Source organism: Mycena indigotica, assembly GCF_014461135.1.
Source record: "Mycena indigotica strain 171206Taipei chromosome Unknown Mind.scaff0017, whole genome shotgun sequence".
Lineage (NCBI taxonomy): Eukaryota > Fungi > Basidiomycota > Agaricomycetes > Agaricales > Mycenaceae > Mycena > Mycena indigotica.
The window spans coordinates 518,619-532,473 of record NW_023503016.1 but is presented as its reverse complement, the minus strand read 5'-3'; the positions used below and the strand labels follow the sequence as shown (position 1 = coordinate 532,473).

Here is a 13,855-nt window from a genome sequence, read left to right as displayed (position 1 = left end):
GTTTTCTTGGAGGAAATTGCTGATCTCAATTGAATTTTGAACAAAATGATCCAGCCAAAACGAACAATAAGCCCAATAAAAAGTGGGTAAAAAATCAAATCAAATGTCAACATCAAAACGGATCTTGGCCAGAAATAAAACAATCAAATCAACACTTTTCTTATAATATTGATGACTTCCATGGTCAAAATTAATCCTTGTCCCAATAGAAAGTGGGTAAAAAATCAAATTTGGAGAAAATATTGATCGTTAGTATGTAAGCTGACTTGCCATCACTCCATGATGCACTGCAGGAGTTTGGGAATAAACAGTGCCCCCTTTCGATCCATTATACACCTAAAATCAATGCACCAAAAAAAGAATTTTTTTATACCTCTATTTGCACCCAAAAGAAATTGTTCCAAATATGCCTGCTTATATGAGAAATAGATACTATAAACAGACTCAGTTTTGTCAACTGGTTTTGGGGCAGATTAAACAGCCTTTTCTAGACCAGTTTTTGTATCAAAACATGAACCAAAAATATTCACATATATTCACTTATATGATATATATCAGGGCCCTGGACCATATTTTTAGGTTTATGTTTTGATACAAAAACTGGTCTAGAAAAGGCTGTTTGATCTGCCCCCAAACCGGGGGGACAAAACTGAGTCTGTTTATAGCATCTATTTCTCATATAAGCAGGCAAATTTGGAACAATTTCTTTTGGGTGCAAATAGAGGTATAAAAAATTTTCTTTTTTTGGTACACTGATTTTAGGTGTATAATGGATCGAAAGGGGCACCGTTTATTCCCGAACTCCTGCAGTGATGATTGGTTTTAGGGAACTGGAACCCAATAAAAAGTGGGTAATAAGCCTTTCTTGATTGGATATAAGCTCAATAGAAAGTCATGAAAAATCAAATAGCCAATGTGTGATTGTTCAGTTACAACAAAAATTGCTATAGGCCAGGAATAAAAAAAGTGGGTAAAAAAACTTTCCTTTGTACAAAATTCCTATACTTTGAAAAAATTGACATTCAGATTTATATTCAATAGGGTGTCATTAGCCAAAATGGGCTAAGAACTGGATAGAAACTGGGTCGTTACAATTACTGATGGAACACCAAACTACGACTTGGCCAGAAATAAGCACAATAAAAAGTGGGTAAAAATCAAATAAAATGTTTATTAATAAATATCTGGTGTTTGAGCAATCTTGGCAAGGAATAAGCATAATGAAAAGTAGGTAACATTAACTTCCAAGAAAATACCATAACTTTGGATCTCAGTCACCTGACCTAATCAGATGCTGAGCCTTGAAGCTATGTTTATTGAACTAAGCTACATTAAAAATAAAACAAAAAGTAGATAAAAATAAATTCAGAACAAATAATCCTGACTGCGAGTAAGCTCAAAAGTGGTATTGATTTAGCTCAACATATGTGTTGAATTCTTAGCTTAACTATCGTTTTGGTCCTAACAAAAAGTATATAAAAATGCAATAAAATGTCAAAATTGATATTTGTCTCTCAGTGATTTTAACAAACATAGAAAGTAGGTAAAAATATAATAAAATTGTTTAGCTGTGACTGGTGGGCAATGATCATATAGACAGGTTTTGATGGTATCACAAGCTTATCCTATCATATGCACAAAAAGTTCAATTTGTTACTTATTATACTCTATTGAGAAGGAGAATCAAAAGGATGTCATGCGCATGCACAGGTTTATGAGACAAGGTCAAGTGCTTATCAGTGATATAAAATATTTCAACAGAGCTATTATATACAAGCAAAACCATGAGTTTTTTTCTCAAAACATCAATTTGGTTATAACTCAAAATTTCCAGGTCAGATCCCATCAGGCAAGTGTCAGATTGAAGATCATATGCACTACTCCCTCTGATTCCATTTTCTTGGTCAGGTCTCTGACCCTCAGCTAGATTGCCTGTAGAAATGTTTTGAAAGATAGATCCTGAATATCTTTCTAATTCCTGGATGCTCATTTTAGTGGCCTGGTCACACAAGTCCTCTAATACCATATAATCTTCTGTGCAATTTTCATGACTGTACTTCCAGGTATTGGTGCTCTGGGCCTTGCACAAGCTTTGACATCAAATTGTCCGTGATCTGACATTGGTGGCTATGCTAATGTCAGTTCTCACGTTTCTGAATTCCTAGTATATTGGCTCTGCTGCTTCTTCTGGTGGACTGTTTCTCAAGTATTGCTTCTGACAGGTGAAGAACTATATTGGCTTTTACATTTATAAAGAATCTTAATATAGCAACTCCAAAATCTTGTGTTTTTACAAAAAGTGCTTCAAAAAGAGTGGAATCTGTTTTAGAAATGTCAACAAAAAACTAAGTATAGACATTCCTGGATACCGTTTCCATATGGAAGTTGAGTAGTTCAACAAGTTGAGGAATTTGAGTTCCACAAATCCTAAAGCTGAGGATACTCAGGGGCAGCCAAAATAGATATAAAAATCAGGCGCTTAAGACCCACAATGAGAATTACAGATTAGTATAATATCAAGTTTGCTTTGAATCAATTCAAAGCTGTCATTGACTCGCCTATCTGCTGAAGTTTAATGACATTCCGGGCATAACTCACACCCAAAACTCAAGTAAGAGTGTCAAACCTGCGCTCCGCCGAGCGGTCACGTGACCTTATCGTGTGCTAACGCCTGCGACCAAAAAGGGAAATTTGTGATTTCACCGCCGCTCTATACCTAGAAATGCTCCGATTGGGCTCCAATTTTAGGATCAAGTGCTTACGTAAGCACTCTGCCTGCCTATGCTTTCATCTGAGGCGAATGAGTCCCACCTATATATGATCTTGCCCAGGTGCGTGATTTCGCTCATTCCTGGGAGTCTGAGCCTGGGGCTCAACCGATTCCCTTGGCAACTCACCCATGTCCCATGGGTGGTGTTCCAAGCCGTCTCCCCTCCTCAAATTCCCCTTGCTGGCGGTATACGCGGTGTATATTCAAGATGGTCTTTCCGCGCTTCCCACCTGCTCAGCGGTAAGCTCAGGGAATCACGGCGTGAAACATGCCATATATCACGGTCTAATCATCCCGTCTGTCACTCGCCTAGGATATGGGCGCTCCGCCTTACGGATGGTTCGTATTTTCCTGTTTTTGCCCCCAACAATGTTTTCGATTCATCATGCATTTCAGTGTGCTATCCACCACCGTAAGGCACAAGAACATTTCTAACAAGGCTCTCCATAAGCCTCAGTGCTGTACTGCGCCCAGATTCCGCCACGATAGCACACAAATGCTCAGAAAATCCATTTCCAAGCATTTATCGCGTATTCCGACAGTGGCGAAACCGCCCAGTCCAGCCCTGCGCGATCCGTGCATCCGGTGAGAACTTTCTCACATGTCTCAGAGCTCGCTTGCGTGGCGCCCTGGGTATAAAACCCAGCCCAAATCCGCCATTCCCATCATTCCCCCTTCTTCCTTTTTCCCTCTCTCCCTCACTTTCCCTTCTCATCCGCTCCGCAAGTGCACAATCTCGACGACCACCATCGACCTCGTCGTTGCGAGCAATGTCGAGCTCAAGTTGCGCTGCACGGGCATGGTCTCATCGTGATTGATGGATTTATTCTCCTGACACTATCCCAGGTGACCGCGAACTACATACGACGTCGCCAGCTTTGCCGACTTCCTCGTTGCCCACCTCATCTCTCACCAACTCCCACGTCGACTGCACCTTGAATCGGGCGCCAACCGATAGCGAGGTCGCGTTAACACCGTTGTCCGGATCCCGACGTCTACGATCTTGTGAGTCGGTCGTGCCATTCTTCCCGCAAGCCTTGATTTACCACATTGCAGTTGCGGTACCCGTCCCACAACCGCTGTTGTCGAAGCACAACGCCTGCAACAACGGTGACTAAGTATCGCCATTTTGCACTTCAAATATTCCTTACAGATCGCGACAGGCGACGGCCGTGAGCCCCCCCGAATAACTGGTCATTGGGGAGAGTCGTTGGGAGGTGGGGTTGACGACAGCCTAGGTTTTGACTCAGCAGGGGACACGTCTTCAACGACGACCGTGTTCTCCCGAGTGTTGATCCCGCCCTCTGCGCGCTTGTGAGTTCATTGTCAGTTTCTTCAGGAAGACATTAACTTGCCTTGTTGCAGTCATGGTACCAAGCTTGGTCGCCGTTCACGATATCTGCAACAACGGTGAGCATTAAGTTATCCAACTTTGAATACACTCACAGTTGAGCAGGACAATGACCACGACACCGTTGTTGGGACTGCAACTCGCGTCTTCGAGTCGGGCAACGACGGGAGACCACTCCGGTCATCGCAAAGGACGGCAACAACGCTACCTCGCGCTGTTCCGCCAAAGTTGGTGATACCGACACCGTGTGTGTTATCGCCGTCTTGGTTGCCAAATCTTGCTAATGTCAAGCCCCTCTATAGCGCGTTGGATGGCGGAGTTTGTGCCGAGTTGGACTGGGGTACAGAAGGCGCGTCGGGTGGTGCGGAGGAGGCGTTGTTGCGAGCTCAGCGTCGGGCTCGCCGCTCCTAGCGTGAGAATGCCGCGTTGCCCGGGCGCTGTCTTTCCCAACGTGCTCGTTGGTGTTCTTGCTCTTGATTCGGTTCGGGGCTGGGGCCAGAAGCGAGGAGGGAGCGGGAGTGACTTGCTGGGCTCTCCCGCCCGCGTCTCTTGCTAATCGAGCCGTTCTGAAGCGAGTTGGGCAGCGAGGGCGGCAGGAATAGGCGCCAAACCGGCCCCATTTAGCGAGTAGTCGGACTTGCGCGCCCAGATTCGACTTCGTGGTCGTCCGCGAGCGGTTTCTGGCGGGCGAATGGTTGGACGAGCAGCTTCGGCGAGTTTTGGGTCGAGGCTGTGATGCTGCTGGCGCAACAAGCGAGAATGAAGCAGGAGCGGCTTGCTGGGTAGTCCCGCCCGGTGTTCTTGCTAATGAAGCCGTTCTATAGCGAGTTTGGCAGTGAGAGCGGTGGGAGTTGGCGTCAAGACCGCCGTTTGGCGGGTAGTGGGCGAGACCGGGCCTGCGCGCCGAGTTTTCGCCTAGAACGTTGTTGGCGCGCGGTTTCTGGCAGGAGAGTAGCAGTAAACGATGTAGGAATGTAGTGTTGGCGTGTGGAGCAGCAGTAGTCGGCGAGAGTGCGAGTTTCGGCGGCTGCAGGCACGTTTGGCGATGCAGAAAGGCCGGCGCGGCCGGATTTGATTCAGGAGACGTCGCAGTAGTGCCTCCTTGCTGAATTATAGCCGGCTGGCCGTCACGGTGAGTCGTTCCTTCCGAGTAGTGCATCTTGCTCATTTGCCGCCAGCCCTGTTTGCTGTTTGCTCTGGTTCGTTGGGGCTGTTGAGTGCCGGTGAGTGTCGTTTGTCTTGCCTTAATGTTGCTTAACCATTCGATTAGATGTTGTCTGTCTCAAGATGGCCGTCGGAAGAGAAGGTTGTCGGCGATCACGTGGGGCCGGCCCGGGCGTCCTTGCTGTGACTTGCGCAAAGAACTCGCCTTTAACGCCATGGCTTTCGCGTTGCGCTGAGCTAGGCCGCGCTCGATGCATCTAACAACGCGCTCTGCTTCGACATCTGACATTTTCGGAGCAATAATTGCTCTTGCTGGATGGTGCAAACGGAGAGATTTCGCGCGGGACACAGGTGAGTTGTCTTTAGATTTGTGTGTGTACCTGCTGATGAAGAAACAGTAGCCACCGCCGTTGTACTTGATGCAGTTAGAGACAGAAGCACGGCCTTTGGCCCGAACAAGTACATATTCATTTATACAATCTCAGTTACAAAGTTGGCCTAGACGCTCCTGACTGCGCAGACATACGGGGTCACCCGCGGGGCGAATCCGTCCAGGACAGAGATGTGTGCCGAAAGGACTGGTGTTGGAACTCGTAGAAAGTGATCCGCGGCATCGGGAGGCAAATACGGTGTGTCCTTCCGTGGGTAGTCCTCGTCCGAGTACGAAGTAACTTCCTCCTCAGAATCCCATCCGTCATCGCTCCCGTTCAACTTCCATCCAGGAGTAAGCGGCAGCTTGATTGGGGGCAGCACAACCCTGCGTTCGTGTACTTGATACTTTTGACGTGCTTGCTTGCGCTCGCGTTGGCTCGAAGATGGCGATTGAGGTGGCAAAACAATGACGAATTGCTGGTTCTGGCCACCCTCACGGGGATTGTGGAGCGCGCCACTTTGTCGGGAGTAGCCAAACAGATCAGAGAGTTTGCGGAACATGGAAGGGAGAGGTGTTCAGAGCGTAAATGGAGGGCTCATACCGATGTACCAGGCGCGTATATATAGCACCAGTGGCACAAAGAGCCTGACGCTTTGATCCCAGAACAAAGCAATGCCTCGCTCTGTTCGGCAACCTTCTTCATTTGTCATTCTTCATTTGTCTATTCCTTCCTTTACGCTTAGACCATAATGGCAACACTCTTTTGGGATCCTCTGTCGTCAACGCGACGTTTGTCTCCCTCAAGCTTGGCATTGCCGCATTGGTCCTCGGATATGGATACATAGCAGTCTCAAGATTCTTGACTGACTTTTCTACAAACATCTACTTCTTTGTACAAACACGCAAACCGAAGCCGACAAGATGCCTCACCGTTTCGTTCAAAGCATCGTAGAACACCGCATGTCCCGCGCCAAGCACCGATACAGCCGTGAAATCAACAAAATACTCCTTTGCAAGCTTTACAGCAACATCGCCGTCCTGAATGCTGTCCTCGGTGCCATACAAGACCATCACAGGCAAGCCCTCGCCGCCCAGCTTTGTCAGCGCATCTTGACACGCGCCAGGCTGGTGCCCGTTCAAGACAGCCTCAGTGATATTCGGCGTATGCACAACAGTCGCGCCGATCCAAGCGGTCTTGACCTCAACAGCAACCGAAGCAGGGTTCACGAAGCACGCATCAACGAAAGCGGGGCGGACCGCCAGTGTCGTCTTGGCGTCAGACGAGCGGAATTTGGCGATGAAGTCGAGCAAGAGCGGACGGAGGGTCTGCTCTGATGTTGCGGGGCAAAGAGCGCCTGACATCGCCACAGCAGCAAGAATTGGACAAGGCGAGATATGGGCACAGATGTCTGCAATGATAGGGGCTCCAGCGCTCCATCCAACGAATATCGGTTTGACCAGGCCAAACGCTTGACAGACCGCAGAAAAGTCATCGGCGTAGAGAGCTGACTGATAGGCCGCTGAGTCATCTGGCTTGCTGCTTCATCCATACCCGCGAACATCGTATCGCACCTGAGAATTGTTATCATCGTGGCTTGACTAGTAGTACGACGTACTAGATAAAAATTGTCCAGCAGAAGTTGATGTGCAAACAATTGATCAAATACGACCCCATTGAGCGCGAATCCGTGGGCAAAGACCATGCTCGGGTTCTGTGCATTTCCAGCCGCGTCGGCGTAGATTTGCGCGCCATCGCTAGAGAAACACCGTTTGCTACTGGACATGGTGGTTGGAGTACAAAGGAGGATCGAGTATGTAATTAATTGCCCGTCAATTAGGCTGTGATCTACTAGTAAATGATTAGATTAGATGTGGAAGCATACGACACAAGACTCAAGACTCCTACTACTCCTACTATTGACTTCTCTTGACTAGTACTATGCTATGCTACTTGTGGGGAGATACCTCTATTTTGCCAGTGAAATCGTCTTCGGGTTCGTCTAATTCCATGGCAGGCGGATTGGCTAGGCTTAAAGGCAGCTCCGGCTCATGGTCGGACTCGTCAACACCAATTGTCACATCCTCACTGTCGCTGCTGGCGTCTGAACGGTCTTCGAATATCAATTCGGCTACACTGTCTGTGTAGCTTAGTGGAGGGTCGGAGTCCGGAGCACTGTGCCGCACACGCAAGTCCTCCCGGGAGAAAGTTACGGGTGTGGGCAGTGTCAACGGTCCGTCACCGAAGACATCCTGCTTAATTTCACCCCGGCGAGCAAAGCCAGTTGTTTCTGGAAATGTCTGCAGATATATCAACATTTGAGGTCGCTGGCGTCCAGAGCAAACATGCCTGCGGTGAATTGGTGATGGAGGATCTCCTCTGGAAGCTTTTGCTATGGAATATACTAATAATAGACTGGCCTAGCAATGGGGTGGATGAGCGGAGTAGCCTGGCAGTATAAAAGAGTGACATACAGCCCGGCTTCCTCGACGAGCTGGCAGTGGCAGGCATGGTTCGCGTAAGATGAAAGGGGATAGAACTAGAAGATTCAACTGAGTGCGCCAGGCTCGTCGAACATAAGTATGTACTCACTGCGTCGTTTGTTAAAGCGAGCAAGGGAAAATCTAAAGAAGGTGAGCGTTCAATCACTACGTTGTTGGCAGTTTTATCATGTCATCGTATCTGAAAGGCCTTTGTCCTTGAGTATTTTTCACAAGTGAAATTGCAACCGTGGTTGTCGCTGCTCTAATTGAAGCCGGGGGCTGAAAGTTCAAAGAAGAAAGGCTTGCTTGTGATTGCCGGGCGCCAACTTCCACTAAATCGATAAAAGCATGAAGCAAGCAAGTCCGAGTCAAAAACAAAGCAAGAGCAGCACTGAATCCCCACCTTGATCTCCCTTCTTCGACCTCTTCAAGTTTTCTGATCAGCTCCCCAGCCTCCCCGACCCTGGCTCCATCCAGATACTTCGCCAGGACCTTCGCAAACCCCTCATTTCTACCAGGGGCTGCAGAGAGTGACGCAAATATGGGGGGGGCGGTGAGAATAATCGGTGGATCGATATCTCTGTTTGAATGACGCGGGTGGATCTCGAGTACATGTTCGTGTTTGAGGTGGCTATTGCGGAAGGTTTCTCGTGAATGACTATCTTCACGGGTCAGAAGAAGGGATTGCGAGCGAGACTACAAGACTCGGAGAACTTGAACTTCAATGAGAAACATACTAGTACTGTGTGTCGGATGAGTGGGATATATGGTGGGGGACTCTTGTGGGCTGGACAACGACCTGGGGCTGGGGACTCGCGCCTCAAGGACAAAAAACGAAAACGTGAATTGGAAAGCGTGAACCTGCGTGAACCTGCGTGAACGGGTCAATGCGGCGTTGCGACGTCACGACAACGTGTGACCCTTCTTTTCTTCACGAAACTTGTCGAACTGGTTTCCGAATAGTCCCGAATACCCTGCCGCGGATGATGAAGTCGCTCGGCACATCCACCAGAGCCGTGCAATCTAAGCCAACTCAATTGAGTGTTCAGTTATTGTCCGGGTATCCGGGAAGCTACGAATCCAGTTGACCAAATCCACGCTGCATAAAAATGGCTATTCCAGGGACGCAAATCATGGCCCCGCTTCCGCCAGGGCCGCTCCTCATCGCACGAGGCCTTCCCGCTGTCGTTCTACCTCCTTTGGCGGTAATTGTCACGCGCATTTTCGGGCAGCGGTATTTTGACATTGACATTCTTCCACCAAACCTCCCTGCATGGCAGCAAAGCCTCATTCTGCTGGCCAGCATCCCACTCACGGTCACTTTCCGAATTTGGCGGGCGATTCTCCGTGACAGACGCGATGCGCGCGCCAACGGGGCTGTTTTGCCGCGGACCAAACCCAGCGCAATTGGCGGTGTCGACGTCCTTCGCGATGCAGTCGTCAATGCGGAGAAAATGTACCCTGGGGAAGGTTTCTCTGTTCTCAGTCAACAGCTTGGGGAACCAATAATAAACCTACGCATTTTGTTTGAGAATCGAGTGCGTGGCAATTCTTCCTTGTCAATCCTCAATGCTAATGCGGAAAATAGATGATAACTGCAGAGCCAGAATATATCAAAGTCAGAACACAACTACGTTCCAGTACAGCTCTGACTGTGACGTGTTAGGCAATACTCGCAACCCAATTTTCCAGTTTTGAGAAGGGGGCAGACTCTCGCGACATGTTCAGCGACCTCTTGGGCACGGGTGTCTTTCTGGCGGATGGTGCGTGTGCTATGTCATATTGGGTTCACCATTCTCATTTGTTTTAGGCGACTTATGGAAGTATGTTGTCGTAAATTCCAGCAAAAAAACACACCAACTTATCCAATTTTGTCAGATTCCACCGTGGAATGACACGCCCCTTCTTCAAGCGCGACCGCGTCAGCGACTTTGCGCTCTTCGATCGCTACTCGCTCATCGCCATTGACAAAATCAAACAGCGACTTCGTGACGGGTTCGCGGTCGACTTTCAGGATGTCATAACGCGTTTCGCAATGGACGCATCTGGCGAGTTCCTTTTCGGCTACGACCCGCGCACTCTTGAAGCTGGCCTGCCGTATCCACATACCGCCATATCACCTATTGGATCGACCACAGTTCTAGACAAAGACCACGAAGCTGCATTGGAGTTTGCTGGTGCCATAACTCGTGCACAGGAGTCGACGATACGAAGAGGACCAATAGGCCCTGCGTGGCCGTTGATGGAGTTCTGGAGCAACAAAGTCACGAAGGAGATGGGCGTTATTCGACGTTTCTTGGATCCAATTTTGCAAGCCGCGATTGCTAATGGGAAGCAAGCCGGTGTAGAGAAGCTGTCTGCTGAGAGTATCAAGGACGACCGTGAGGTTCAAGAGGGCGAAACTCTGGTTGAGCATTTGTCCCACTACACCCAAGGTTTGTTGTTACCCTTCTTCTTCATGCTCAGCATAACTGAATGACCACAGATCAAACCATTCTCCGCGACGAAATCCTCAATATTGGCCTCGCAGGACGCGACACAACGTCTAGTTTGCTCACTTTCGTCATCTACATGCTCACCGACCATCCCCATGTTTTGGCCAAGTTGCGCGCCGAAATAATGGAGACTGTCGGTCCAACTCGAGCGCCGACACCCGATGATATCCGCGAGATGAAGTATTTGCGTGCAGTGTTGAATGGTGTGTTATTTCGGCTCCAAATCCCACCCAACATCATTATGGACTTTTCAGAAACACTCCGACTCCATCCACCCGTTCCGCTGAACATGCGGTAAGCCGCAAAGATATTGCTGGCACTCTCTGATTCCCTGTAGATGCACATCTGAACCCGTAATCCTTCCACCACTCAAACCTGGGGCAAAGCCATTCTATATTCCCGCCAACACCAAGTAAGCTCTTAACTCACATTTTTGTAGCCCAAGGGCTCAATTGCTTTCTAGAGTTCCCTATGCAACCATCGCTATGCATCGTAGACCGGATTTATGGGGGCCAGACGTACTCGAATGGGACCCCGAGCGCTTTATCGACGAACGTTTGCACAAATACCGTGAGTTCAACGCACTTGTTATCAGCCTATTCTGATTCAATAAACCCTTCATCAGTGATCCCCAACCCCTTCATCTTCCTACCTTTCAGCGCCGGCCCGCGCATCTGTCTGGGCCAACAATTCGCCTACCACGAGACTTCCGTGTTCCTCGTCCGCCTACTGCAAAATTTCTCTGACGTTTCGCTGGACATGGATGCACAGCCACCCGAAAGCCATCCACCAAACGAATGGAAAGACCCGGAACAGGACCTATTGGGATGGAAGCGTAAGGAGCGGCTTTTTGTCAAGAGCCACTTGACGGCATATATACGAGGCGGGGTTTGGGTGCGCATGAAGGAAGTAGAGGTTTGATCACAAACAAATTGACAACTAATAAGTACTTGTCACAAAAAGTTATGGCCTGAATGCGTGTGGTTTCATCGAGAGTTTTGACGTAGCAGTTCAACATCGCTGGACGTAAGACTAGTGTGTGTTGTGACCCATCCCTCTGCGCCGCCATATTTCTCGCGGACCATTTGCAAGATGGCTTCCATGTTTTCAGGTCTGGGGGTATAAGTTTTTTTCTGAGGGTGGAGCAACAGAAAACCCACTTGGAACTGATCATCTGCGAAAGCCCTTCCCAGTTATCATGTTCGACGTTCCCGACACGTTGTTTGAACCGTTCTATGAGTAGCGGCGCATAAGGCTCGAGAGCAGCGCTTGTGAGTCCATATTCTGCCGCAATGTCTTTGTCTGGAACGCCGAGCAACTTGCCTTTTCGTCAACATTTGGAAGTAAGAGGGAAAAAGCTCACCATAAGAAGCAAAGCGGTGAATATCCCAGTCCTATCCTTCCCGACTAGATGGACTTTGAGCATGATCTAGCACGACCGGATAGCATTCTCACTGGTGCAATGGACCATGCAAGGTTTGTCTGGGTTATCAAGCATATGGCGAAGCACCGTTTGAAAAGCAGGACCTGCGCTTTCCAAAATTTCGTTGTTCAGTCTCACGAAGGTCTATAGATGGGTTCAATCGATAGCCTTCATTTTTGATAATTGGCGCACCCCTCGCTCATCGTTGGCAAATTCCTCCATCCTTGTGCGATGAGAATGAGGAGTCCTACAAAACAACTGATAGGACAACTCACCGCGCAGCCAAACTTATTGGGTCAAACGCCCTTTTCTCCGAGACTGGCACTCGGTGAAAGGTAATCCCAGCCACGTCGGGTGCAGGCGTGTTGTAGCTTGCGATTTCATCGTCCGCGCGAAAGTCGAACACGTCACTTATTCCAAGCGCTTGAAGCTGGATCTTGCCTGTCGGGGTGATGCGGGACGGGTCTGCACAACGGTAGAGGAGATTCGGTTTCGTGGGTGGGTCACTGTAGCCTCCGACAGAACGAGCGTTAATGATGCCTTCAATGGTGATGAACGGAGGTGGAAGAGGGTTGGCGGCCATCGGTCCCTGGTAACTGGACGTGGTTGCAGACAACCCACAATATTAATGGGGGAAAACCCAATTGGCTGACCAAGTTCGTTTTCGGAGTCACGGTCACTGTGACTCCGTTGTTTTTGACCACCACAACCAAACCACAACACAACGCCTTCACACCTGCTTCCGGTTCAGACGCAAACTAAAGTTCGCTAGGTTCCGTCGGAAAATCAACTAGGGTTTTGACAATACCCTTTAGCGTAAAACAACAATCCCTCTTCAAACTGCGCTGAGGTTGCTGGACTCGTCCTGGGTATTTATGGTTCATGTGGCATTGCAGAATCTATTTAGTTCTACGACGATTGTGCCATCTCAAGGTATCAATTCCTTCATGCTGAACAGGAAGAAAACCTAGCAGCTCGAAAGCACAAGTGCCTGAAAAGCAGAACACGACATCCATCTTCCCTTCTCTCAGCATTGACCAGGATTCAACTTCTTCTGCAAGAGGCCCAGGGATAATGATAGCTAGAAAACATGTGTGTTTAACGTTTAACAGTCAACACACAAAGCAGAGCAATCCATTACAATTTCAAGGCCAAACTGTAACTTCGAATTGTGCGAGCCATCGAGTTGTCAAAGAGCTGGTTAACCTTCGCTGGCGAGGTAAGCTCAGAGTCCATTCAAGTTCGTGCTTTTGACAACTGGCAGTATCATGACTCGCGAATCGGCATGAGAATACTTTGTAGCACAGAATGGCGCCGCCCGCAAGCTACCCGCGACAGTGCGTCATAAGGCAGAGGAAAATCGAGTTTATGGAAGTACTCTTGATAGTTCCAGTTGATGGTTTTCATACCCTACTCTTGAGCAGTGACAGTTGCGGGTGAATCTTTCGGGGCACAATCTCGAAATCAGGCGACTTGCGCTTTGGTGGTAACAGCGGTAACAGCGGTTTGTTGGACTTGGATATTGACCCAGGCGATGATCAAGCTTCTCTGGTTGGTGAGACAAAGCCATATGTGACGAATATGGGAATAGTGCGCTGACTGTTTCTGTAGGGTGGACTGGCCGGGCAAATTACTAGTACATGCCATGTGCCAATTGGGAATACCTCTCTCGAAGATGTTCAAGTTGGCATGGAACTTGTGGGAGCCATATTTCAAGTTGCTTCTTTGTGCGACTACTTTGCTGACAGCTCCGAAGGTCGACAACCTGAACATCTCGAATGACAACGCTAAGGCTCGT

At 48.6% G+C, this 13,855-nt stretch overlaps 4 protein-coding genes across 4 annotated transcripts; 1 reads left to right on the top strand and 3 right to left on the bottom strand.

The window, feature by feature from the left end:
• Positions 1-4,407: 4,407 nt before the first annotated feature.
• Positions 4,408-6,218, bottom strand: MIND_01385300 (uncharacterized protein; the record flags this gene model as incomplete). Its single annotated transcript, XM_037370269.1, has 2 exons — positions 4,408-5,374; positions 5,812-6,218. 2 exons carry the CDS (start codon positions 6,216-6,218, stop codon positions 4,408-4,410), a joined length of 1,374 nt encoding a protein of 457 aa, XP_037213270.1.
• A 322-nt stretch (positions 6,219-6,540) lies between these two features.
• Positions 6,541-7,442, bottom strand: MIND_01385200 (AB hydrolase-1 domain-containing protein; the record flags this gene model as incomplete). Its single annotated transcript, XM_037370268.1, has 3 exons — positions 6,541-7,167; positions 7,219-7,230; positions 7,275-7,442. The coding sequence occupies 3 exons, from the start codon at positions 7,440-7,442 to the stop codon at positions 6,541-6,543; spliced, it is 807 nt and encodes a 268-aa protein (XP_037213269.1).
• A 1,806-nt stretch (positions 7,443-9,248) lies between these two features.
• Positions 9,249-11,555, top strand: MIND_01385100 (uncharacterized protein; the record flags this gene model as incomplete). The annotated part of the gene is made up of 10 exons (XM_037370267.1): positions 9,249-9,677; positions 9,728-9,757; positions 9,806-9,902; positions 9,950-9,962; positions 10,018-10,574; positions 10,625-10,837; positions 10,889-10,928; positions 10,972-11,046; positions 11,098-11,204; positions 11,260-11,555. 10 exons carry the CDS (start codon positions 9,249-9,251, stop codon positions 11,553-11,555), a joined length of 1,857 nt encoding a protein of 618 aa, XP_037213268.1.
• Positions 11,556-11,620: 65 nt separating this feature from the next.
• MIND_01385000 (TYR-PHOSPHATASE-2 domain-containing protein) lies at positions 11,621-12,640 on the bottom strand (the record flags this gene model as incomplete). Its single annotated transcript, XM_037370266.1, has 6 exons — positions 11,621-11,747; positions 11,795-11,952; positions 11,998-12,041; positions 12,090-12,201; positions 12,250-12,280; positions 12,333-12,640. 6 exons carry the CDS (start codon positions 12,638-12,640, stop codon positions 11,621-11,623), a joined length of 780 nt encoding a protein of 259 aa, XP_037213267.1.
• Positions 12,641-13,855: the final 1,215 nt, after the last annotated feature.